At 47.0% G+C, this 26,949-nt stretch overlaps 1 protein-coding gene across 2 annotated transcripts in view; it reads right to left on the bottom strand.

Moving 5' to 3' along the window:
* The window catches only part of Efcab6 (EF-hand calcium binding domain 6), a 173,310-nt gene that overhangs the window by 67,859 nt on the left and 78,502 nt on the right, over window positions 1-26,949 (bottom strand). For both annotated transcript variants that reach the window (XM_041672351.1, XM_041672350.1), the window contains 7 exons: window positions 15,324-15,434; window positions 12,216-12,324; window positions 10,248-10,415; window positions 7,945-8,004; window positions 7,679-7,839; window positions 6,849-7,019; window positions 5,229-5,397 (listed from right to left, as the gene is read on the bottom strand). In XM_041672351.1, coding sequence (XP_041528285.1) covers window positions 5,229-5,397; window positions 6,849-7,019; window positions 7,679-7,839; window positions 7,945-8,004; window positions 10,248-10,415; window positions 12,216-12,324; window positions 15,324-15,434 — 949 coding nt within the window. The remainder of the gene's footprint in view (window positions 1-5,228; window positions 5,398-6,848; window positions 7,020-7,678; window positions 7,840-7,944; window positions 8,005-10,247; window positions 10,416-12,215; window positions 12,325-15,323; window positions 15,435-26,949) is intronic.

Here is a 26,949-nt window from a genome sequence, read left to right as displayed (position 1 = left end):
CTCCTCCCACCTATCCTCTAACCAATAAAATGGGCCAGGGCAGTGCCTTTATTAGCCAATGACCTTCCTCCATCAAGGAGAGATGCTCAGTTCCAAGGCCACCCTTTGACTGGGAATCCCACACCATCTGCGCCATTCTTCGCCTGTGTTCCCAGGCCCCGCAGCATGGAGGAGCCTGCCGCAGCATGGGTTGTGACAACTGTTTAGATAGAAAGCTGCGGCCCACACAGAAGCACCCAGAGGCAATGGGTCTCAGGAATGAATAGATGGGTTACTCACTTTGAAAAAAAACGAACTTCCTGTTTTGAAAACAATCACACATGAATTATTCATCGCCAAGTCCTCCCACTTAGTCCTTTCACCAAAACATATGCAGCGGAGAGGAAGAAAATGTCTGCAGGCAAATGTTTCCCAGCCTGGAGGGTTGTGAAGAACTGAGGAGCCTCACACAGCCTGTCCATTGGGCTGGGTGGGCCACTCCCCAGGGCCAAGTGGAACACCACAGAGCAAGCATGCCCTCGCTGGCACGCTTTTCAGAAACGCTGAACTCCCCCAAGGTACCCTCGCACCTGTCTCAATGAACACAACAGCCAATCCAGAAGACTTATCCTTAATGCCTGCCAGCAACTCACAGGCAAGTGGGCCTTAGCCACAGCCTGGAGAACAGACTGAAATTTATCCAGCTAAACCCTGGCTTCTCTGGGAGACATGCTCCTGAAAACCCACTGAAGAGTGATTAAACTGGTATTGAATCTCTTGCTTCTCTCCTTGGTCGCATCTGCATGCATGCGTGTGTGTGTGTGTGTGTGTGTGTGCATGCATGCATGTGTGTGTATGTGGCTGTGTATGTGCGTGCATGTGTGTGTGTATATGTTTTTAGTTTTGTTAACCAAGTAGGGTGGACTGGCTAGCCAGTGAGTCCTGGGGATTTACATATATCTATCTACCTCACCAACACTGGGATTCCAAGAGTGCCACCATGTTTTTTTTTCTCATGGGTTCTAGGAATCAAACTCAGGCCCTCGTGTTTGCAACACAAGTGCTTTACCAACTAGGCTATCTTGCCAGCCCCTGTCTGATAATAGTAATATTTCAAAAGATCACCTCTATTGTCTCTGCCTGGGACAGACTTCATTACAGAGAAAGCCTTCCTTGGGGCCCTGATAACTTATTGAAGTTTTGCAGGGCTTTTGGTGCTCTGAGTGGCAGGTGCCCAATGACAATGGCCGAGGGGACCCAGGCCTTTTTGCTTGGGACAGAATGGACACATCTGCATACATGGCATGCTTGCTTCACCTTTGTATCACATTCTCAGTGTTTTCCCTTGGGGTTACAACACTGCACAGTCCATCTAGAGCAGCTGTTCTCAACCTAGGGGTCATGACCCATTTAGGGTCAAATGACCCTAAATGACAAATGACAGGGGTCACCTAAGATCATCAGAAAACACAGATATTTACATTATGATTTATAACAGTAGCAAAATTACAGTTATGAAGTAGCAATGAAAATAATTTTATGGTTGGGGTCACCATAACGTGAGGGACTAAAGCATTCTGGTAAGATTTGGGCATGTAAATTCCAGTGCGCATGCCTGCATAGCAAGTGCTTTAACCATGGGTGATGTAGGAGGGTCATCTGTCTATGTGTTACTTTCATTGGTTAATAAAGAGACTGCCTTGGCCTTTTAATAGGGCAGAAAATTAGGTGGGCAGAGTAGACAGAACAGAATGCTGGGAAGAAGGCAATGAGGCAGACACCATAGCTCTCCTCTCCGAGATGGATGCAGGTTAGAATCTTCCCGGTAAGCCACCACTTTGTGGTGCTACACACATTATTAGAAATGGATTAATCAAAATATGAGAGTTAGCCCAGAAGAGGCTAGATGGGCTAGGCAGTGTTTAAATGAATAGAGTTTGTGTGTTGTTATTTCAGGCATAAGCTAGAAAGGCGGCCAGGAGCTGGGCGGCAGGAACGCTGCTTGCCTCCTCACTACACATGGGCGTCTCCTGTTGACACTTCTTCTGCTCTTTATCCCTCACAGTGGGCATCTGAGTCTTTACAGCATCTCATTCCTTAAGTCTGGGAACTTCCTGCAGCATGGCTGGTCCTGAAGATGGACCTGCAGTGAACTACCTTAGGCTTGCCTTCCTTTTGTTTTGCCCTGCTAGGCTGAAGACATCCATTTGTCTCCACTCTTCAAGGGAGACTGGAGACAAAGTTCCAAGCTGACGTGGCTCTGACTTTGTACCCACTCAACACTAGTGTGTACTCCAGCTCTGTCATCCCTGCTGATAGTTGGGTGGCTGCTTGGAACATGGCTTACACTGCTCTCCTGCTCTCTGATCTGGGTTTTTAGCATCTTGTCTCTAATTTTGTATTTATCCTAATCTGGATCTTCCGAGTTTCTTAAACTCACAAACTTAGGCCTTCCACCAAAACTGGAATGCGTACACACGCGCGCGCGCACGCACACACACGCACGCACACACACACTCAGGCACATGCACACACACACAACTATTTATTTAAAATTAATACTGATCAGGAAGGAATCCTTGAAAATTAGTCATGGTTTTAAAAAACAATGGAAATAATAATAATAAGGTAAGAAAAGCCTAGAAAATTATCACAGCTCAGAGTAGCCTTGGGGGGAGGGGTAGCTAAGTTTAGGGTGCAGTCTGGATGAAGGACCTTAAGTAGAGAACTAAGGAACTCTGAATGAGTGACCAGTGCACGCTCACTATATGATTTACAAAGGGAGAGCTTTAGGCAGGATGAAGGAATGAGTCCAGTTTCAAGCAAAGAGGAAGAGAAGGAGGAGGGAAAAGAGGAGGATATCGTGACACACAGACAGCTAGCACAAATATGTAAGGTGAGATTGTTAGGTCGGGTTAATTTCAGCACGAAAGAAATGTCTCATGGAATTTTCAATTACATTTAAACTGAAGCATGTGGCAAACAGTACCACAAAAGAGATGATAAAGTGCCGTTGACACAAAACCCATAGTTCTTATCTTAAAGGAATAAGAGTTTATTCTGGAGCCATTTTGAGTGACCATGACCCGGGAATACTGACTTAGGTCACCCCAAATTCATGTTTCTACAGGCAGGCAGTTTCATCAAGTTTCTATAATTTTACAGAACAAAGAAAGTCATAAATCCAGGCAACTTTAAAATACATTGGTGGGTACACTAAAGAGGTGGGTGCAACGAGATGTGGGGAGCCGTTCTATTTGCTCAAGATGACTTGTGACTCTTAGCTTTTGGTAGAAGCTGGTCATCTTCTGAGTCAATTGTTTCCACAGGTTTTAATCTATTTGTCATGAGATATTAGTTCCACACAGAGGTGGGCAAGGAATGGCTGTGCCAGGGGGCTAGAACTAGCCCAAGATAAGGTCATTAGCCTCTGGACCCACACCATTCCAGTCTCTCCATGGTGCTGGAATTCTGCAGTCTCTGCAGACATGGCTTTCCAGGAGTTTGGTTCACAGTACTAAAGCTCCCTGCACTTCTATGGAGGTGCAAGCAGTGAGCTGCCGTCTCTAGCATAGGCTTTACAACTGGAATGAAAAAGAGTCATCTCATAATGGGATACCTGGGAACGCTTAACCACGGAAGCAGTTGAATAACCTAATGGCAAGGACAGACAGAAAAGGAACCATGTGATGTCCAGGTTAGAGAAAATGGTAAGATGCTCAACCACACTTCATGATGAGTGAGTTAATGTGCTCATGAGAGGCTTGCTCTTAAGTGCCCACTGAGTTTGAAAGTCAAAGGTGGGGAAAGACAGCACTAGCCTAACAGTCACCAAAACAAATCAGAAAGAAGGTGGCCTTGAGGCCATGCAGCATCCCTCTGTACCCAGAGTTACACAGACACAGGGATCTCTGTGTTTTGAAATCTCACTAACAGCCTCAGGGTGAATCACACAACATTAACAGAACATAAAAGAACCTAGTAAACAAACCCACAGACATCACACTTCTCCGGTCGTCTGTGGAATGAGCAGACCTTGGTAAAGGTACAGAACTTCTGAAAACCCATGGAGCCCAATCCTTAGGAAACTGAGCCTCCTGCCAGCTGGCCCTAGATAAGGGTCAGTGGTCAGTGTGTTGCTGCTGTACCAGTTTGGATATGGCTACCTGCCCTGAGAATCCAGCTGCTCTTGGGCCAAGGCTGGGGCTGGAACACAGAGAAATAAGTCCAGACTTCCAAGGGTCTTGGGGGACTTAGGCCAACGAAATGAGGTACGAAGAGCCCCAAACAAAGCTGGTGACCCCATTAAGGCATCCTGGACATCCGGAAGTTTTGGGGAACAGGAAGTCCAGTCACGGAGCTAAGCCTACACGTCCACCTTCACCCACCACCTCCTTCACCATCATGGAGGCTTCAGCTGCTCCCCAGGGCGTTTCCTGAGCCCGCAAGGGGAAACCTTTGCTCTACATGCTGAATCTGGCCAGGCAACCCAGAGGACATCCAGAGTACCTTCTGGGCTGACAGTGGATAATGTCATGACAACTCCCTATGAGCTAGCGTCATCAGAAAGGGGAACCTCAACTGAGAAAAGGCGTCCATAAGATCCAGCTGTAAGGCATTTTCTTAATTAGTGACTGGTGGGAGAGGGCCCAGCCCATGGTGTAAGGGTGAGTCAAATAAAATCTTTGCTTTGGTCATGGCGTTTCATCATAGCAATAGAAACCCTAGCTAAGACAACAACATAGTTTTCAAAGCTTTTATCTGCAACTGCTCTAAACGGGAACACAAGGTGAAGACACCAAAATGAACTCTCCATCTGGGCCTCTGTTTATGACGCCTGGCCTGGAGGTAGACACCAAGGAAAGAGCAGGCACGCAAGAGAGTACTGACTTCTTGGAAGTTGATTCCATTGCTTTCTAGCCTGTCCACGCGGCCACGACAGCACATTAACCGAGATGTCTTCCTGAGGAACAGCCAAAGTGCTCCTGGTTGGAGCGCTCACTGTAGGAATCTTAATCAGTAGTGTAAATGAACTCCTGAAGCCCAGGCAGGGCCCTCAAGCTGGGACTCTTCCAGCACAAACCTGTTGGTTCCATGAGCACCCTACCTCAATTCTTTTACTGCCCGCCAGTCCTCTTCCCCACAGCAAAATAAACAAGCAGCAACAATGAATGGAGTGCGTGTGGCAGTGGGGTGGAACACATGAATCCAGTCAGGAAGGAAGCCCCCCACATGGCATGGGTTCCTACCTTCCGGAAGTCCTCCAGGCCGATCTTCACATCAGGTTCCTTGCTGATGCTAAGAAACTGCTCTTTGAACACGGGGTCCTGCTTCTGGATACAGTGCTTGAGTCTGTCGATGACTTCTTCCTTGGTCATGTTCTTGGCCTCCGTGGTTTTGTCCCTCGTGGGCTGGGTTCTGAAATCACAATGAGCAATGAGCTCTCCACCAGCTGACATGGCATGCCTGTACACCATGTATCCCACAATAGTTAGGGGGTTTATAACCCCATCAAAGTTCTAACCCCAATCAGAGAGCAGGGCTTCCTCTCTGGGCTTGTGGCCTGTAGAGCCGGGACCGCAGGTCAGCAGAACAGTATCCGTGCAGAGGGTCCCGCTGCCAGGGCATGACGACGCCAGCAAGGCCGGCCAGGACTGTCTTCACTAAGACTCTCAACTCGGAGCTGGGTGGAAATAGCACACGGCCAGGCACACGTGACGGTTAGTGGTGTCAGCTGTGCAGGATCTGGAATTGCCCAGAGCTACCAGGACCACCTGGGAGGGACTCTCAGATGCCAGTGAAAGGATTTTGTTGACTTAAGGTAAATGAGAAGGGAAGATCCACACTAAAAGTGGGCAGCACCGTGCTCTGGGCTGGGGCTGGGGTCCTGACTGCACCGAAAGGAGAAAGTAAGCCAACACCGGCATCCACCTTTCTCTGCTTCCAGACTGCAGATACAATGTGACCAGCTGCTGTACGCTCCTGCAGCCATGACTCCACTCTCCAGTGGACTGCTGCATGAAGATTAAAAACAAAATGCTTCCATAAAACAGGGAAACAAAGTCAGGGCCTATGGGAAGTGTCAAGTTAAAGCATTTGGTAGTAACTAGGTGAATGAAGTCATGGGCCATCTGTGATAGAGCAGAGAAGTCATGGTTATCCTGAGTTTCTCTGTAGAATCAATCCACAAAATGTATTATGAGAGGGTGGGCAGCTGGAAGCTAATTCTTTCCCGGCCCTCCACGGTCTCCTAGGCCCTGCGGAATAACAGGACACCGGTGGGGCAGCTATGCAGAGCAGAGTTCCAGCCTTTCCTCTAGGAAAAGCTGCTTTGTGAGCAGCTTAACAGCCACTGTTGCTTCTCCCAGCTTTGGGGAGACATGTTGCCAGATAGCTGAGCTTTCTCTTAGAAGACATTCCCATCATTGCATGCTCAAGAGCCTTGAGAAAGAGAAATGACAAGATGGAAACTCCTAGGTGTTGCCATTCCTGCAGGCTCACGACAGGCTACCAACAAGCAATTAAGACGGCATCTTTCGCTTAGTATAAACCAATACTTTTCCAGAGGAAGTGAAAGCCAGAATATCTTTTTTTGCAGAGCAATCAAGTTGTCTGGGAGGTGAGAGTCTAGACTGTCGACACCAGAACAACCTCGGCAAGTGCCCCAGCTCTGGGTATATCCCACTTTCATTTCTAAAATCTGCAGGTCGGTTCGGTTGCTGACAAGAGCGCCTCTCGCTTTCCCCACGTGCGCCCGGTGCACCGTTCTTTCTTAATGGCTTACAGCTCTGATGACACCGAGCCCAAGGAATGCCTCCTCCAGCGAGGCACCATGGTGCCCGGGCGCCTTTCCTTTGCTCTTATTTTACCTCTCAGGAAGATCTGGCTGGCCCTGCTCCTCATATTGCAGTTTTTCGCTTAGCTGATCCTTCGGAACAGAAAGTGGAAGGATGGGCGGTGGGATATTGACACCGATGGACAACAGAAGTTTCTTGTACAGGATCCGTCCTGAGGCTGTGTCTTGAAACTTACTGGAAAGTCTAAAGTTAAAAAATCATCAGAATGTGCCCTTTTTTAAAAAAGGCTAAAATTAAGATTTTTAAAAAAAAAAAAAACTATGTGTTGGTGGATGTGTTTATGCATGTATCTGTGCACTTAAGTGTGGGTGCCCATTGAGACCAGAGGCATTGGAACTCCTGGAGCAGGAGTCACGTGTGGTTGCGAGCGGCCTGGTGTGGGTGCTGGGAACTGTTCCTGGGTCCTCTGTAAGAACAGTTTGTACCCTTACCCCCTGAGCCATCTCTTCAGCCCAAGGCTAAAAATGAAGAAGCCCAATGCCAGGTATCTAGGAGGATTGTGATTTCCACAGGCGCTGTGCTTGCACATGTATGTATATACACAGAGACACACGTGTACACTTATAAACAAATCTTTTTAAAAAACAGAAAACAATAGGAATAGCCAGCGATCCTAGAGACCCAGATGGAGCCTGTGTCCCCTGACTCCCTGGAGCCTCACAGTGGTTACACAGCATCTCCATCCATCCTCTTTAGTGGTGGTGGTGAGATTCAATTACACAAGGTAAACTCTTAGCGTGCTGCTCAGTGAGGACTCAACACAGTGTCTGCTACCGATATTATCCACGGGGGTCATGCAGCAGGCTGGGAAGAAGAAGGAAGGGAAGGACCTGTGAACTTACTTTACAAAGTGCTCATTTGAGAGATATGGGCAGAATATGTTTATGACTTTCTTGAAGTTATTTCTTGCTATGGTCCCTGTATCGCCAAGGTCATATGACTGCAGCATGCCATAAAAGGCCTGGAGGTTCCTGGTGATGGCATCAAGCACCATTTCTTCTACCTAACACAGGAAGAGAAATACACTTACCGCATTGGAAGCCGGTCTTCAGGCATCCTCAGAGCACATGGGGATGGTATTCACAAACAGAAGGTCAGTGGTACTTACTGAATTCCAAGCCACAGGTGGAGGTGCCTTGGTCTCTGTAGAGGGGGACATTTTTCTCACCTAAGTGAATGAGAGAAACCTTATGAGTACCAGTGCTCCCTGAGGGGCAACAGGAAGCTACGGGCTTAGATTTGAAAGCTGGCTCTGCCTGGCTGGTCCAGGTTGGAGCAAAATTTCCAAAAGGGGAAACAAAGTGGATGCCAAGATCATATAACGAAGGAGAATATGCAGCATTCTTTAAAATTAAGTAGCAAACCTCACTGTGCTAAATGCTAGTGATGGCTTAATGAAAGATGACAGACTTGAACACATTAACCAGACTTTATTTGTAGGTAAAGTCAGGTACAATATACAAAAGCATATATCCAAACCCATCAAAATGCATGTGGTAGATGTACCACTTTAAAAACCAACTTATATTCAAATATAACTGTTTTGATAATGAAAGTGTTTGTCTACATACAAATCATAGGGTTGGAAGTGTATGTTCTTATACATAAAACGGGTTTGAGTGTGTGTGCACATATATATTATAGGCTTGAGAGTGTGCACATATATATGGAAGGTTTGAGTGTATGTGCACATATATATGACAGGCTTGAGTGTGTGCACATATATACAACAAGATTGCATATGTGCACATATATTTGGAAGGTTTGAGTATGTGCACATGTATATGATATGTTTGAGTGTGTATACACATACATATGACAGGTTTGAGTGTATGTACAGATATACATGGTAGGCTTAAGTATGTGTGCACATATATATGGAAGGTTTATACGTGTGCACATATATACAGCAGATTTGTGTGTGTGTGCACACGTGTCACAGCTCCAGTTACGCCGAGCAAAGATCATGTCCCTTGCTGCATGAGAGGCTGCTTACTGTCTCAGTTTGGCTCGGTTTGAAAATGTGCACAGTTGCTGCGCTGCCCAGGGGTGAGAAGCCCTGAGCACCACAGACCTGAGCTAAGCCAGGGTCTGTCCTACACCAGAGTTGGGAAAGGCACTGAAAACTCCACCACGCACTCTGCAAGCAGGGTTAGGAAGAACCAGGGGCTTAGGGTGTGGGCAGTGTTTGTGCAAGAGAAACTCAGGCAATCATCAAAACGACTGAGACGGAATATTTAGAACTGGAACACTTCTGAGTGTACACTTTATCCTGCTGAGTTTCCACAGCAACACCACAGGCTGCTGCTGTCACCAATCCTGTTGTAAAAGACATGTGTCTTCAAGAGGTACAATATCTGCCCCTGGACGTCGCTCATGGAGATGGTGGCCACAAACTGAACACTGGCTCAGGCTCCCACCCCAGATGACCTCCATGTCCTGAAAACTCATTTGATCTTGTTCTCAAGCAGCAGTGGTAAACTGGGTCAAGGTATACTTTGAGGTACTGCCTGAGCACACAAGTCCAATTTCTCCTGACCAATACGGCTAGGGATGGATGTAACCAAGGTCTTACTTGAGGAACCATAAGCTCCTCTATCATTTCCCACAGTTTTCATGCTTAAAAAGTGTGTGTGTGTTATGTGTGTGAAGGCATGGACAAACCTATACATTTTGACTTAAGTTTTTCACACTTAGGTGTGTCAAGGTCTGTGCTCCGCCTAGCAGTTTCCCTCCATGGTGAAGGCAAACAGCTCAACGTTCTGACAATAAGGCCACACAGCCACGCGTGCAGCAATCTGACTTTTTCAGTGTTCTTAAAGACTGCCCATGTTAATTGCTGCTGCAGAGCTACTTTTAATAAAACTGCCGTCTTTCAGTCAAAAGCAGCAATGACTGAAAGCTACTGGTAGACAGCAGGGGAACAGGGTGGCTACCCCTAAAACTGTGTCAGATCAGGGCATGGGACCCCTTCCCAAGCATGCTTCTGTTGTAGCTGTTTTATTGTTTTCAGATACACTTCATGATATAGTCCTGGCTAGCCTGGCATTCCGCTTCACACAGGGTAGCCTCGAACTCGCAGCACTTCTGCCTCAGTCTGTTGAGAGCTGGGACCACAAGTGTGCGCTGTTGCCACCAGGTGTGACCCCCAGACACCCGGCTGTAAGACCTGGCGGCAAGTGCAGCGCTGCCCGGCACCTGTCGCTTCAGGACAGGTTTCTCAGAAATGCCAGAGAGCATCCTCGATATGCTTTAGAAAACAAAAGCTTACACCAGATGACCTCTTAACTGTAACCTGAAATGAAAACATGCAGAAATGTGAATTCATTCATTTATTTAAACTGCATTTTGCTAAGAATGCTGACTTCCTGGCTTTGGGAGTCACCCAGTCAAGAGACCGTGGTGACCTACCTTGGGGCTATCATCCAACGCGTCCAGTAGGGAGCTGATCTTCACTACTCCAGTGCCCTCGGGGTCAAATGTCTGCTTCAGTTCATTGAATTCCAAATCACTTAACTTTGCAACCATGCAGTTTAGGACATGTCGCAGTTCGTCCCAAGCTATGTGTCCACTGGGCGTCTGAGTAGGAGAGTGTAAATAATATCAAGAATTTTTAAAAAAAAAAAATTAAAAGGCAGGAAACACCACGTACATACTCAGTAATAGTAAAGCATTGGCTTCGGCCAAGCTGAGCTATGACTTAAAACAGCAGCCAATGGCCACTACATACACCGTGGGATGTGTATAAGAGCAGGGCAGAGGTAGGCGCCCCCGAGGCTTTCTAAGCCTTTTCCTAGAAGAAGAGATCCTCTGCCAGGCAAAAGGCAAGAAATAGCCTGGAAGAATGAGGTCTTTTGGGGGGCACAGGCCAACCCCTTCCCAAGGGTCTCCACAGCATGAAGAGCCCTCCTCCTCCTAGCCTCACCTGTTGGCTCAGAATCTCCCTGAGCTCTGCTGCAGCTTGCCAATTTATCTGAGTAGCAATAGGATGTTTCCAGTCTCTCCAACCTCATGGGTTGCACAGATGGGCAGCTGCTGAGGGAGAGATCTCTGCCACATTGCATAAAAGAAATACTAGAAGCGAAGCCTTCTGAGGTAAGCATGTTCCATGGAACTGAATGCTGTTGATAACTAAATATGAAAATCAAGAGCCCCTGTTTTCTGGAAAGGTGGGAATATAAAGCCTCTACCCCGGAGAGGGAATTTCGAGTGTCAGTCAGCAGCTGTCACTGACTTCCAGAGTGTGGTATAAATGTGGGTCCAGAGGCTAGGAGAGCAGAGTTCCTACTCTTTTATTTTTATATGTGGATGTGTGAGTGTCTGCATATGTGTGTGTATGCATGCACCTATGTGTGCCTGGTGCCCTTGGAGGCCAGAAGAGGGTGTCAGATGTCTTGGAAGAGGAGTCACAGGAAGTCAGGTGCTGGAATTGAACCCAGGTCCTCTGAAGGAGCAGCAATTGCTCTTAAGTGTTGAGCTCCTGAAATTCTTATTTTTATTATTGTTTTATATGTGTATGTGTGGTGTATTCACACACGTGAGTGGAGATATCCCATGTTACATGTGAAGGCCAGAAGTGGTTAACTTGTGTGATGTCACTCTATTTTATTGAGACAGGGTCTCTCTCTGAACCCTGAGCAAGGCTGGCTGCCATAGAGCCCCAGCTGTCCACCTGCCTTCTTCTCAACAGTACCAGGTACACGGTGCACAGCCATATCCGGTGCTTTGCTGGGTGCTGGGGATTTGAATTCAAGTCCTCATGCTTTTACAGCAAGTGTTTGTAATCACATCTCCCAGCTATGGAAGACAGGTTCTCTGAGGTAATCGGACTAAATATGCCTGTTTATGGTTTGGTTTTTGAATAATAATTAGTGTATAAACATCCAAATCAGAATCACTGCCAACTTCCTTACTAACTTCTGACATGTGCCCAGACACCGGAGCATTTGTGTCACCCCAATCTCCTGAATATCTGTGTTCCTTCTCACTCCTAGCATCTCCTTCCTTTTCACTCCTGACTGGTATTCTAAGGACATGTCACATGGACATGTCATAGACTACTTATCTGTGTCTGGGTCATTTCCAGTTAGAACATAACAGACAGCATCTCTTGAAACATTTATACATGCATCTTTGTGAGGCTGTTTCTGTTTCTCTTGGCTGATACCTAGGTATGGAATTACTGTTCTTCAGAGTAGTTGAACAAGTTTTCATTCCCATCAGCAGCGTATGAGAACTCCAATGTCTCTGCATGCTTGTCCACTTGGTCCGTTTGGTTACCCTGTCCTGACAAACACGATGTAGCCTCCTGACTGCCACACTGAGTGTGAATTTTCCTACCTCCTGTGGATCTTTCCAGAGAAGGGTTCAGGCTCTTACCATGCTGATAATTAATAAGGACTTCTTCAGGGCTGTGTAGCGCTCCTCCGAGTACCTGAATAACTTCTTGATGACATTTTCCTTGCGAGACTGGTTTCTCGAGTCAGTGCTACAAAGAGGAGAAGGAGAAAACTAGGAAGGATATTGCACCCTTGGACTTGCTCTGGCAAAAAGCAAATGCTCTAATTCTTACTTACAGTACAGGCTTTGCAGAGGCTTTTCAAAAAAGATAGTGTACAAGAGCAGGCCTGTTTGCTACTAGGTATGGAAGACTTAGACAGAGAACTGTCCTCAGCCATCTCTTAGCTATGCCATCCTGTCCTCCTGCTGCCCCTGATGCTGAGCAACCCTAGTCAGACATCTTTCAAACCCACAAATTTGATCTCACAAAAAAACCAGGAAGGAAATCAGAGGTTGTTGGCCACCAGGACCATGGGGCAGGCAGTAAGCTGCAGCACATGGGTCCCGCAGCTGAGGGCATGGGAAGTCCCAGCCTCTGTCCTCCAGTAACTGTGCCATGGTCACTTGCACCCTCAATACTTCTTGTCTTTTCTTACCTCTGACCCTGAAGCTCCATCGACCATGCCAGTGCTCTTGGAGGCCACGGCCATCCACTTTGGGAGCTAAGGCTTCCTTGTAAATTCCCATCAGAAAGGGAGACACAGACCCCTGTGTGGTGCTCTAAATAGAGATGGCCTCCACAGACTCATATATTGGAGTGTTTGGTCCCCAGCTGGTTGAACTTTTTGGGAAGGACTAGAAGGTGTAGCCTTGTTGGAGGAGGTGTGTCCCTGTGGGTGGGCTTTGACGTTTCAAAAAATTCCATGCCATTCCCAGTTAGTTCTCTCTGCCTCCTACTGTGGATAAAGATGTGAGCTCTCAGCTACAGACTCCAGCGCTATGCCTGTCTGCCTGTTGCAACGCTCCCCACCGTGATGGCCATGGACTCTAACCATCTGCAACCATTAGCTCCAAATAAATGCTTTATTTCTGTAAGTTACCTCGGTCATGGTGTTCTGTCACAGCGATGGAAGAACTAGATACCTTGTTATAAAACTCGGTCATGGGCCTCCCTTTCCTCAGTACTCAATAGAATTCTTCTATTCTCACAATATAGGATGCAACAGTGGGTGGTTCCTGTATGGGACCACTCTCACACTTGCTAGGGATTTGATACTCTGTCTAATCAGCTCTGCGACAGCACACCTGCTACCCCAACTTAGAACTGTACTCTGGCTCCTGTGATAACTGGAAGAGAGTGTCGTGAAAGTCAGAACCGTATTGGCACAAGCACATACTGGGCAAGCAATCCCCCTTGTCTATTGTCATGGATATCAGGCACAGTGACAGGCCCTTCTCCATTGTGGGAAGACAGACCTCTTGTGCCTCTGACCTCCCTACAATAGACTTCACTACACATCGTCACCTCGACCACGAAAATCAAAAATGTCCTTTGATATTGCCATGAGCCTCCTGCGGAGCACTATGTCCCCACTGGAGGACAGATGCTTCAAAGCTAATGAGAGCCAGCAGGTGAACGTGGTGGCACACACCCGTAAACTTACACAGGAAGATGATAAGATCAAAGTAAGCCTAGACCACACAGTGAGACCTTGTCTCTAATTTAAAAAAAAATGCCACAAATAAATAACACTTTAATTTTATCATGGAAAGCCTTAGACAAGGTACTATCAGACAAGAAAACTGTAGCAAAATGGAAGTAATTGCTCAAGACACATGCTCACAGCCCCTCCTCAAACACATGCTCACAGCCCCTCCTCAGACACATGCTCACAGCTGTCTCCTCAGACACATGCTCACAGCTGCCTCCTCAAACACATGCTCACAGCTGCCTCCTCAGACACATGCTCACAGCTGCCTCCTCAGACACATGCTCACAGCTGCCTCCTCAGATACATGCTCACAGCTGTCTCCTCAGACACATGCTCACAGCTGCCTCCTCAGACACATGCTCACAGCCCCTCCTCAGACACATGCTCACAGCTGTCTCCTCAGATACATGCTCACAGCTGTCTCCTCAGACACATGCTTACAGCTGCCTCCTCAGACACAGTTGCTTCCTCACAGTAGAGTAGGGCTCTGGATCCCTGCAAAGCTGATAGCCAGATGGTCATTAAATATCCCTGGGTCCTCAGGTAGGACAGGCCCCAGGAAAGCAGAGTGAGAACTAACTCTGTAGTATATCTTCCTTTGCACTAGGGCCGAACACTCTAAATGCACCTGATGAAATTATATATTTGTTAAAAATAAAACAACAAAACACTCTTTTTTTTTCTCACAGCTCAAACGTGGTAATCAATAAAGATCACACGGAAGTTAAACAAGAGATTCCTTGGAGATGAAGTCTAAAGTCTAAAGTGGCATCTTAGCCCTTAATTTATTTTGCATTTCTGAGTTGCCACTACAACTTCCAGTTAGAAGTTACAACAGACATTAGCAGGGAACAAACACTGCTGCCCGAGGCAAGAAACTCCCAGGATGGCCACATTGCTAGCAGAGCAACAGGAAAACAGGTTCTTTCCCTTCCCATGAAACACACAGCAAGTGCTAGCTTGCACACAGTCTCCTGGGACACAGTTGGAGTTGAGGGACCCCGGTGAGCAGGTGCTGTGTGCACTGGAGGAGCCTTCGAGCTCTGGGCGTGTGGCCCCACTGGTATTACCCGGGCTCTTTTCCCTCTGGAAACTGGAACAAGAATGCCATCCCTACTGTTTAAGGAACCTTAAAGCCAGAAAAGTGAATGCAAAATGATTTATAGACTCTAAAAAGCTAGGTAAAACTTGACAACTAGTCAGTGGAGGCAGTTGGTCATTGAATGAATGAAAGACTCTAATCCACATGTTCTCCAACCTAATGCCTACTGCGGTTTGTAAACTGGTTTTTTTGTTTTTGTTTTTTTTTTTGTTTTTTTTTTTTTGGTTTTTCGAGACAGGGTTTCTCTGTGGTTTTGGAGCCTGTCCTGGAACTAGCTCTTGTAGACCAGGCTGGTCTTGAACTCACAGAGATCCGCCTGCCTCTGCCTCCCAAGTGCTGGGATTAAAGGCGTGCGCCACCACTGCCCGGCTTGTAAACTGGTTTTAAACATACCTGCTTCTTTTTTTCTGGGGAGTTGGCTTGCTGACTTCTAACCTCTGCCACTCGTAAAACGCTGTTAAAAACTGCTTCCAATTGACTTTCGTGGTGGTTTTAAGTCCAAATCTGCATGAAACGAAAACAACAATATTAAACAGTTTTTCCTATAATACCCCACAGATTAGATACTTAATATTGAGTAGAAACCAGCTGCTACAAATTTATATGAAGTTTCGAATCTATGGCGAACAAAGTCATTTTGTAAAATAGCACCACAGACTGAGTCTTTAAAAGCAAGGGGAAATCAGGTCTTAGCACCCTGCGTTGCCATATTCTGTCAGTGGTGGCAAGTTCTGCAGAAAGAAACAAAGGGAATTAGTTAAATTCTGATCTTCACAAGATAATATTTTTGAATTCATTACTTGAAGAATTCAATGACCTTGGTTGGCAGGGTGACGGCTTTTAAAGTGCTGGTGACCTTAGCCTGTCATTGTTTACTGTATAAAGCGAAAAGGAAGGTACAGTGGTTCTGGGTAGACCTTGCAGGCTGGGGTGGGGTGGGGGGTGGATAGCCCGGTGGCAAGGTATTTAATTAGTATTTGCAAGGCCCTGGATTTAATCCCCAGCCCTGTAAAATAAATAATAAATATGTAACAATAACAGTAACAAGGGTAGGCCTTGATTGTTGGCTGGCCCAACACCAGCTCACAAACCCTTCCTTACACGTGGAGAGAGCCACTGGTGGGCACTGTGGCTACGAAGACAGGAGCCAGCACATGAATGGGGCCGCAGAAGCTGGAAAACCCACTGAGCCCTGCACTGGGCGTCTCCTGCCACACACTGGGATGGTGTTCCCAGTACTGCAGGCACTGGGCTTAAGGTCTTTGCCATGGCAGCAACATAAAGTGATACACAAAGTTTTTTTACATTTTTTATTTTTGAGATTAGTATTACATAATTTCCTTTATCTTGCTCCTCCCTCCAAATCTTTTCTTGCTCTCTTTCAAGGTCATGATCTCTTTTTTGTTCACTAGAAGTTGCTACCTGCATATATGTAGATACATATACATTCTTAAATATAACCTGTTCCCTCTGCACAATGTTATTTTAATGTATGCTCTCAGGGCTGACCATTTGGTAGTGGATAAGCAATTTGTGTGCTCTTCCCTGGGGAGGACTGTTTCTCTCACTCTCAGCGTCCCTTAGCTGTCTGTAGTTCTTTGTGTAGGGCTGAGGCCTCGTGGTCTTTCCCCTGTCCACTTTAGTATGCCTATCGTTGTTTTTGGTCAGCTCATGTGTAGGCAGCCAACTCCTGCACCTACGGCTCTAGGAACATTGCAGAAGAGGAGGAGGAACGACTGTAAGAGACAGAGACTCAGGAGTTTGCTGTGAGACTGTGTCTCCAGGTAGTCTCACCAACATGACAGTGTAATTAAAGCTTCAGTAAGAATAAATAACTGAAAATTGGTCAAACGTGCACTTCTAAATTGACATGGTCCTGTGAGTCAGGGCCCAAAATCATGGAGTTAAAGATGCCAGTGGGGACATCCTACAGTGAGAGGAAGTGCAAATCTCTGTCCCTTCGCTTGCTTGTGTGGAGACCTTCAACAAGTGGCTCCCTTTCTAACTGCTCACGGTGAAACCACGGCAGTGTCAGTCAAGGAGGCTCCGAAAGGATAAAGACAACAGCTGCAGCGCATGGTGGGCAACATGCAAGTGTGTGATCACGTGCCTCCGCTTCCTGGTGGGTCAAACACTAGTATCACACACCCCTCCAACGCAGGAGGGCAAAGAGCCCACACAGAAACATCACATCCGAGAGGCCAAAGGCAGCATGAGGCAGGCTGCTTTGCTTTACAAATCTGCATGGAAACTGGACTGAAAAACTTGAATTCTTGGCCTACATCAGCGGTTTTCAGCCTTCCTGATGCTGCGACCCTTTAGTACAGTTCCTCACATTGTGGTGAGCCCAAACATAAAATTATTTTCGCCACTATTTCATAGCTGTTATGCATTGTAATGTAAATATCTGTGTTTTCTGATGGTCTTAGGTAACCCTGTGAGAGGGTCATTCAAACCCTAAAGCTGTCAGGAGTCAGTGCTGAGAAACACTAGCTTACAATGATGATATTTACAGGAAGTACAGGAAGTAGAGGGGGTTTGGGCCTGCTCTGAGCCGGCCCGCAGCACACAGGGTAGGATAAAAGATACCTGCTTGCCGTGGTTCTAAAGCTGAGCCAGGCCACCAGGCCTCGCTCTGGCAGTAATTAATCTCACTCGGCCCTGGGTGTTTTCTTTCATTACTGTCTACAAAAATACCTTGAGAACTGTCATACTCACACCTGAAAAGAACAACCTAAAGGAGTGACTGTCTTTGTCCCAGAGGTTTGCAGACCTGGGAAGCATCTGTGGCCAGGGGATTAAGATCCTGAGTATCATTTGGCCCCAAACCTTACTGGTGATAAGGTGTCCATCAGTCCATGGTCACCGCCTACTGCACGAACTATATCTAAATCTGCCACAAGGCTGAATGAATGCCCATGCTGCACTCCCATTCGCTAGGTCACTGCATGCAGATCTGTTCGCTGCCAACCCTACCTTCCACCTACTGACTTGTGCCCCCTGTGGCAACAGGCTAGGCCTCTGGGGCAGCAAGAGTCCACTTTAGAAATGTCATCATTGTCACCAGACACAGGACAACTGATGCCTGCTCCATCATAAATATTTCAAGTGAGTGAGAGGGGGGCTGGCTGGTCACAGAGGGTAAGGATGTGGGACGAGGGTTACTGGTTGGCTTAATAGAGGGAGACCCAACCCTCACTAAGAGTCTCAGTTCAAAGTTAAGCACTTCTAAGAATGTTAATTACATGTTTAACCTATGATACATGCACACACATACATATATACACATACACATATGCACACACATACATGCACACACATATACATACACATATACATACACGCACACATACATACACACATACATACATGCACACACATACATGCACACACATATGCATGCACACACATACATACATGCACACATACATGCACATACATACATGCATATACACATATATGCATGCACACACATATATACATGCATACATGCACACATACATACATACACACATACATACATGCACACACACACACACACCTTGATGTGCTTCCTTTTGTGCTTTTTCCCTCTTTGAACAATTTGAACTGTGGCGGACAAGCCATCAGTCATATGAATGACAACTGTTAGATCTTTTTCTACATCTGGCTGCCCCAAGTGGGAGCTCTGGCCAACCAGTCCCTGAGAAAACACTGGACCACCTCCAGGAGACCTAACTATTGGTACTCCTCCAGCCACTTAGAGGGACACTTCAACCCAGCACTGGCACTGATGCCTTGGCTCATGCTCCAGACACGACAGCATCAGCCATCAAAACCTCTGTGTAGGATAACAGCTCTCCAGGAATGCTCCAGGCCCACAGTTCCAGTGTGGACTGCTGAGACACCCAGCCTCATGAACTGAGCAGCTACCAAGTTCTTGGCATCTCTGGTGTAAGACAGCCATTGCTTGACTACCCAGAACCAAACAGTGCAAGCCGATCTAATAACCCCTTTTTCAGATGCTCATTCTATTGTTCAGTTCCCTTAGAGAACCCTATTAAGTTATCAGCATTCTGTATTTTCATTTCACGTTGTGTTTTCTCTAGTAGACTGGTACAGAAAAGCTACACTGTGGCCATACTTACACAGAACAGAACGTGACAAAACTCAACACGCGTGGTAAAAGAAAAAGCTTTTGGCAAACAAGGAAGAGAAAAGGAATTCCTTACTAATGCAAGGAGGACCGCTACGGAAAGCCCATGGCTGACCTGATGTGCACCAGGCTGGAAGCCGGGGAGAAGGACGACAAGGGAAAACTGCCTAAGTCAGTGCAGTGGGGCAGGAAAGAGAGGAGAGACACGGGCACTGAGGCAGTGGGAGAGGCCTTCATTCCTGCGACTTGTGACTGTCAGGCTCAGAAAACATCAGCCGTCTACAAAGTGACCTCACTAAAAACAGACTTAATGAACATTTTCACTTGTATATTTCTGTGTCAGAAAAACACCAGCTCAGCAGTTAAGAGTGCTGGCTGCTCTTGCAGAGGACCTGGATTCAATTCCCAGTACCCACATGGTGGCTCACAACCATCTGTAACTCCAGTTCCAGGGCATCTGACACCCTCTTGTGGCCTCCACGCGCACCAGGAACACATGTGGTGCACAGACATACATGGAGCCCAAATACTCATAAACATAAGATAAAATAATAATAATAATTTAAAATCACTTGTATTTCTAATTATTAGCCACAGATAGCTGGAATTGTAACTTTTTTTGAGACAGAGTCTCACTGTGTAGCTTAGGCTAGCCTGAAACTCACAGAAATCTACCTGCCTCTGCCTCTACCTCCTGAATGCTTGGATTAAAGATGTGCACCATCACATCCAGAAACGTAACATTTTTTTTTTTTTAAAAATCCATGTTTAAAATGTTTTTTGTTTTTGCTTTTTAATTCTGGAGAGATGGCTCAGCTGTTAAGAGTGCTTGCTGTTCTGTCAGAGAACTTAACTCTGGTTCCCACACCCACATCAAGAGGCTTCACGACCACTTCTAACTCCAGCCCCAGGGGATCGTATGCCTTCTTCTAGCCCCCAAAGGCACTGTATCAATGTGCACACACCTACCCCCCCCCACAATAACATCATTACAAAGAAACACATATAATTGTATCTCTGTGTGTGTGTGGTGGTAAGAGGAGGTGGCTGGTTACAAAGGACAAGAGTAAAAGCCATAGCTGTCTATCTCAACTGAGGGAGCAATTGCACAATGCACCCTTGCCCAAACTCGTCAAACTACACACCAGAGAATGGCATGAAAGTCAGACTTCAATAGGGCTAGGGGAAAGAGGGCAAACACACAAGAGTGTAAACGAAGTTCATGAACACACTTTAAAAGTAGCCACATGAGTATTTTTTAATGGAAAACTGTAAACAGAGACTGCACTTTCATTTCCCTGCTGCCCAGACCTGAATAATCACGCAGAAGCTATATTAATTACAATACTATTTTGCTGATGGCTCAGGTGTATTTCTAGCTAGCTCTTACATCTTAAATTAACCCATTTCTATTAAGCTATGTATTGCCACAGGCTTTTGCTTACCAGTAATGTTCTGGCGTCTTTCTCCTTTGGCAGCTACATGGCATCTCTCTGACTGCCTACTCTCTATTTATCTCTGTTCATATTTCCCCTCTGGCATTACTTTGCTAAACCATTGGCCAAAACAGCTTTATTCATCAACCAATAAAAGCAACACATATATAGAAGGACATCCCACATCATCAAACAATGCACAAATGAAAGGGCTCAGAGGGGAAAGGTGTTTGCTGCCTGGTAACCCAAGTTCAATCTCTGAAATGAAAGGAGGACACCAATACCTACAAGTTGCCCTACGCATGGGGAGGGGAGGGAGGGAGGAGGAGAGAGTAAGAGAGAGAGAGAGAGAGAATGAAGAACAGGCAAATCAAAACAAGAAACTCTGCTGCTGACTATCAATTAGCAAAGATTCCAAAGCCCCGGTGTTAAATGCCTGCCAAGATGCTCTCACGAGCCTCCCCTGTAAGAATAAATTAACACCTTTCTGCAGTGCTTTTCAGCAATATGTGATATATACCTTAAAATGGTTCAAGCCCCTTTGACTTGAGGGATGACAAAACGCATTTCAGTTTTTTAAAAGAATGAGAAAGCTTCAGTTGCAACAGTCTGTGAGAAAACAGACCATAATTAAACCTCAGATGTTTCCAGCTACGAATACATGAGAGAACGCATATGTGTGTGCATGTACTCACAGATTCGGAAATGACGTCGAAAACGTATTAGCAACAGCTATCTGGCTTTATTAGCAGGGGCCACCTCTGGCTATAGTAGCAGCACAATTTCTGACTATATTAGCAGTGTCTTTCACTAGCTATTACAAGCCCAGGTAATCTACTTTTTCCTTTATGGTTTCCCTGTTTTCCTCTTGGAACACACGTGGCTTTCTAATTAACATGAATAAACAGAGCTTTCAAAAACAGACCATACTTTCCCTAGAATTTCCACGGAGAGCACTATGAACCTGAGTCACGAAGAGACTGCGCCCTCTACACGGGGCTGCGGATCAAACCCTGGGTCTTGTACACACAGACCGCGGGCCATGTTCCTGAACCTGGATTTTGTCCTCTCTCCCATACTCATGGATCCTTTACTGCCCCAGGCAACCCCTGCTCTGGCTCCTGAGGTGAGAGACAACACCAGTTACCTGTGTGTCCAATACCCTAGGGATCAGGGTGGGGACTTAGGACATCAGATGCATCCACCATGCAGAAGAAGAAGAAACAATGGGTGCATCACATTGTGCTAAAAATTGCATGGCTGGACAAAGAACAGACATCAGTCCCAAGTCACGTGGGTCCAGGGTCTTTATTAGGAGGACACAGCAGGAGTTCTGCGCAGGATGCAACATAAGTACAACAGTGATGAGGGCAGGAGGAGGACGGCCAAAGGAGAGGCCAGGACCGCCATGGCTGTCTCTGGCCCCTCTTCAGCGCCTAAAGCTTTGACCTTGTCCTGCTTCCCCTCTCCAGTCTGGGTGGTCTTGTCAGTGCCTCCCCCCTACTAAACCAGCTACATAGTCTGGGCACTACGCAATCTACACCTGTACTGCTGGCCTTGACTCTGCTTCTCGTAGCTGCCCAGCAGCAACACTGTGGTTTTGTTCTAAAGAGCATCACCCGTTCTCTCTCCCACCTTCAACTCCACCAAGCCCCTTCATACACATGGCAAGCCTGGAAGGCCCTTCCCTCCACCGGGAGACCAGAGTGGCCATTGTCCTAGGTGTAGACAGGACCTTCTATCTGCCCCTCCAGTTTCCCTGCTCTTTGCTCTCAGGCCAGCTGCCATGTGGCCCATCCTCTGGCTACTCCCAGGTTTTCTGATATCTAGGTGTGAGGTGAGAGGCAACCATGGTGTGTATTGCTTGGTTTCACTGTCAGGACAGAGACAGCGTTTCTTTGCCGAAACCCAAGCTCCTACTGGAGCACTCCTACAGCTGCAGATTAAGGGAGTCACCATACAACACCAAATGACCGGATGCTCACGTATACGAGGATTTCTGGCTATAACAAAGGGGCCACAGGGTGCTTAGGTAGGACCTGAGTGCAGCCAGGTCTGCTTGGCTCTGGAGATCTATGCAGAAAGCCCCAGGCAGAGGGAACAGATGCCAGAGTTGACCCTTTTATGTAGAAATTTGAGGCCTTTGCCCAAGAAACAAACAGCCTAGCACTCAGACCCAGAGTTCCTGGGTCAAGAATGCCTCTGGGTACCCATGGAAAGCAAGCTTACAAAATAGCCAAGGCTACAACTGAGTTTCCTCCTAGCAGAGGCTCACAGAGGTGATGGGTGAAAGCCAAATTCATTTCCCAGAAGGCCCCTTGAGATTATAGGCTTATCCTGTAGTTGCTTCACCGGCTCCAAAATATGTCATGAAGATCTGGATTGTCTGTCAGTGTGGAGCCTTGCACTGGCTGTGCCTGAGATGAGAGCGACAGGGACAGGATGAGCCCACAGGGGACAGCACCTCACATCGGAAAATGTAATGCATCCCGCTTCCCTGCTTGCCCTCCTTGGGCCAGGGAAGACCAGAGCAACTGCTGAAGAGTGAAAAGACGGGCTGGTTCCCAGCATGTGTCCACTGAAGTCACCTGGCTGGCCAATGCACAAGCTCCTTGGGCCTGGGACAATGACTGTGGATCACTGGATACGGAGTGAGGTGATGATGCAGTCACACTGGAGGTCCACGAGGCCCTGACATCACCTGGCAGTTTCCTAGTGCCTTACAGCAAAGGTAGACTTTCATGTCGCCTTGAAACTGCTGCCCCACCTGAATTTGTGGGAACAAATATGAAGGGACCCTGACACTCACCGAGTGATGCCTTGTTCTCGTGTGCCATGGCCATCACACTGGACACTTGTAAGAAATGAATCATTGTGGGGGCCATTTTCAGTTTGAGGTGCATTAGAGCCCCTCGGAGAGTCATGGGTAAGCAGGAGACACTGGGCCCATCTTCCCTAGCGGAAGCCAGCACCTGCTTCTCTAAGCTCTGTCAGTTTGCCCTAGGTTACAGACAGTCTATGGGACAGGTCACAGGTCAGAAACAGAGGGACTCTCAAGGCCCAGGATGTGTGTTAGAAAAGGTTTTGTGCCCTGATTGCTCTTCGAGCTGATGAGGGAGGGGGACTTGATCGGGGGAGGGGGAGGGAAAAGGGAGGCGGTGGCAGGGAGGAGGCAGAAATCCTTAATAAATAAATAATTTTAAAAAAAGAAAAAGAAAAAGAAAAGGTTTTGTGACCCGAACCAATATGATAAGGAATCTGGGGAGGGGGCACGCTAGGCACTGAGAAGATTGTACCTCATAGTGCACCTCACGATGGGGAGGGAACTCAGGGAAAGAGAGGTCTGATTACAAATACAAAACCATCATTTTGTGCCAGCTCAGATTCGCCGGCCACTTTTGCCTGTTCTCTAAGCTGATTTCCACTTGGTAAGGTCACAAGGCAAACTGCTTTGCTCTAGCTGCTCTGCAGCTCCTCTACTCTATGAAGTAAGGATCATCGAATGAAGGAAAAATTACCCTGGAGGCTGCAGCCAGACACCTGAGTCCAAAGGGGTGGAGAGGATGCCATGAAGGTCCACCATCCTGGAAAGTGCCTAAGGACTTAGGGTCTTGGAATAGTCCCTTTAAAGTAAAAAGCTGCCAGGCCTTATGCCATCAATCACAAACAAGGGGACACGTGCTTGAGTTGGTCCAGTGATTCCGATTATTCGCATAAGGAAACACCTTTGCTGGGCAGTAGATGGTTGCAGATGCTCTAGGCGGGAGGGAGTCTGCTAAGCAAGACATCCGATACCACTGCCTTTCACTTGTATCTGGAGGGGGGGGGGCGGACTGTGAATGGGATATCTGGGAACACTCAGGACTGGGTGCTTAGTAGACATAGCAAGACAAGATCTGCCCAGGTAAACACAGACCATGCTGGTAAGATCAGAAAATTTAGACTATGTCTGGTTTCTCATGATGCTCTGAGTCCAGGGTAGATAGTAGTCAAGGATGCCTTCAGCTAAAAGCAAGAGAGATGTGGGCACAACCCTGTGGACCACATGATCCCAGCACTGCTCCTCACAGGCACGTATGACTCCATTCCTAGCCCAGACCCCAGCACAGGTAGCTCGTGGTAAAAACCCAACAGGGCTCCCCTCATAGGGATGATGGATTAATCCCGAGTCTTTAGCAGTCACCATTTAGACTGAAGAAACAGGGTTACGGACAAATAGCTGGCAGCATGGGGAGCCGGCATTCTCCCTAAAGCCATGATGGGAAACGAATGGGTTGTCTGTGTTCAGTGGATAGGCCACTCCAGACGGGCTCTGCAGAAATGTTTGTGCACAGTGGAAATCTAAACTGATGTAATAGCACAGGGAATGCAGGTTCGAACAAATTGTGATTTAAGGTATGCAAATCAAAACCAGCTGGGTAACAGGGCTTGCTGTCAAGCCTGGTGACCCAAACTCACGTGGTGCAAGGGGAAACTGACTCCTACAAGTTGTCCTATGACCTCTACATCTGCTGTGCAATGAGCAGGCAGACACACATGTGCACGCTCACACACACACGCGGGAAAATAATTATGGGTGAGCCATCTTAAAAACAATGGAGAGAAACGATAATTTAATAAATAACAACAGGAAAATAAATCATCGATTTGGAAAAAATTTTAATTTAAATATCCAATTTATATTACAAGTGTTTAATTTTAGGAATGAGACATGGGCTAGAGTGAGCTTCTAGCCCAAGGTGGGCAGGAACGGTGAGTGACAAATTCTAAATGACAGAAGACATCCAACAAGAGAAGATGGATGTGTTTGATTATATTACAGTACAAACTTTGAGACGCTGGAACATCATGTTAATGAAAAGGAAAGAGCAAGCTGAGGGAGTTCTCACACAGACAGGTTCTCTTTGGATGCATACATGATTATAAAGAATTAAACCTGAAGGTGATAAAATCCACTTTAAATCCTTCCGTTTGGGCCATTAGCCCATTAGGACAGGAGGAAGACTCTCACCACGGGAGGTAGAGTCACAGCAGGTTGGCACCTGGAGGCGGCCAACTTCAGTGTCAGCCCCAGAAAGACAAATTAAGACAATAACAGGGCACCGCTTCGTGCCTCATACATGATCAATATTTAAAATGACGTTAATGTGCAATGCGGGAGAGGAAGCGAAACTGGAACACTCACAGCCCGTGATGACAACATACACGGCTAGGGTGGAAACTCCACACGGTGATGTGTGCCCTTAGCCCACAGCAAGGTCAGCCGGTATGCAGCATGCTGTGCAGTGGCCAGAACAAGAGAGGTCCTGCCTAAGGAGAGAACCCATTCCCCAAAGCGGCCCTCTGGCTTCCTCATGTGCGCGCCTGTGCTGGAACTGCTGTGTAACCCTATCCTCTGAGTCACACAGCTACCGTCTGGGGGAGTCCAGCAGCACCCTCTTGCAGAAGGTCCTCCCAGCTGGGCTGATTGGCTGTTTGCGCCCTGATGGAGGGCGGGAGATTCTGAGACCCTCACCTGAGCATCCAGCTCCTTACCACCTGTTGTTCGTAACTCTGCCCTGAATAGCTAGAGTGCACAGGGAAGACTAGCCTCCTCCACCTGTGCGGGGGGGGGGGGGGGGGGGACACCCTCATCCCTGCTAGATAAAGGCTTTCCCAGCACTGACCCTCACCTATGCTCTGTAGGAAGCCTGATAAACTCATTGTTTCTCCAGAGGACCTCAAGAGAAGGGGGAACCAGAAGGAATTTTAGCAACACGAACATGGAGAGAGGGGTGGGGAAGGAGAAGAGAATTATCTCCAATCTTCAACAAGTTCATCTTAAACCAAAAAGCAAAACAACCACTAAAAAGAACAACAGGTACAGTGTCATCAGCGAAGATCAGAGGAGAAATATGCCTGAGTCTAGAAAATGACAGAAAAAGACTGTGAAGCTAAGACTTGGGGTTTTGAAAAGTTAAACGAGACTCCTGTTAACTCAACTAAGGAAAAGAGAAGATAAAAACAAAACAGAATAAAACAAAAGCCTGGGAAAGCTAGGCATAGTGGTACATGGCTACACTTCAGGGTCCAGGAGGCTGAGGCAGGAGGATTATGGGTTTGAGGCCAGCCGGGGCAACTCTGTGAAATCCTGTCTAAAAAAAACCTTTTCGAAAACTTGGCCAGTAGAAGCCACCTGACAAACACAGTTAGAAAAGCACCACAGTGTTTCAACACTAGAGGAGACTGGGGATTCGTGATTCCTGAGAGATGGACGCACACACCTTCAGGTCTATGCACAGGGACGTGGGTGTCACACTGGGTGGCTGTCCCATACCTGAAATGCTGTTCGATTTGAGATTGTTTAGAGTTTGGGAATACTGGGGAGGGACCTCAAGTCTAAACACAAACTGTCCATGTGTTTCATACACGCTTACAGATTTGAAGCTACAGGACACAGACAGACCTG

This window comes from Microtus oregoni, unplaced genomic scaffold, assembly GCF_018167655.1.
Source record: "Microtus oregoni isolate MIOR12 unplaced genomic scaffold, Mior012 000022F_ref0000154, whole genome shotgun sequence".
Taxonomy (NCBI): domain Eukaryota; kingdom Metazoa; phylum Chordata; class Mammalia; order Rodentia; family Cricetidae; genus Microtus; species Microtus oregoni.
This window is presented reverse-complemented; position numbering and strand designations above follow the sequence as displayed.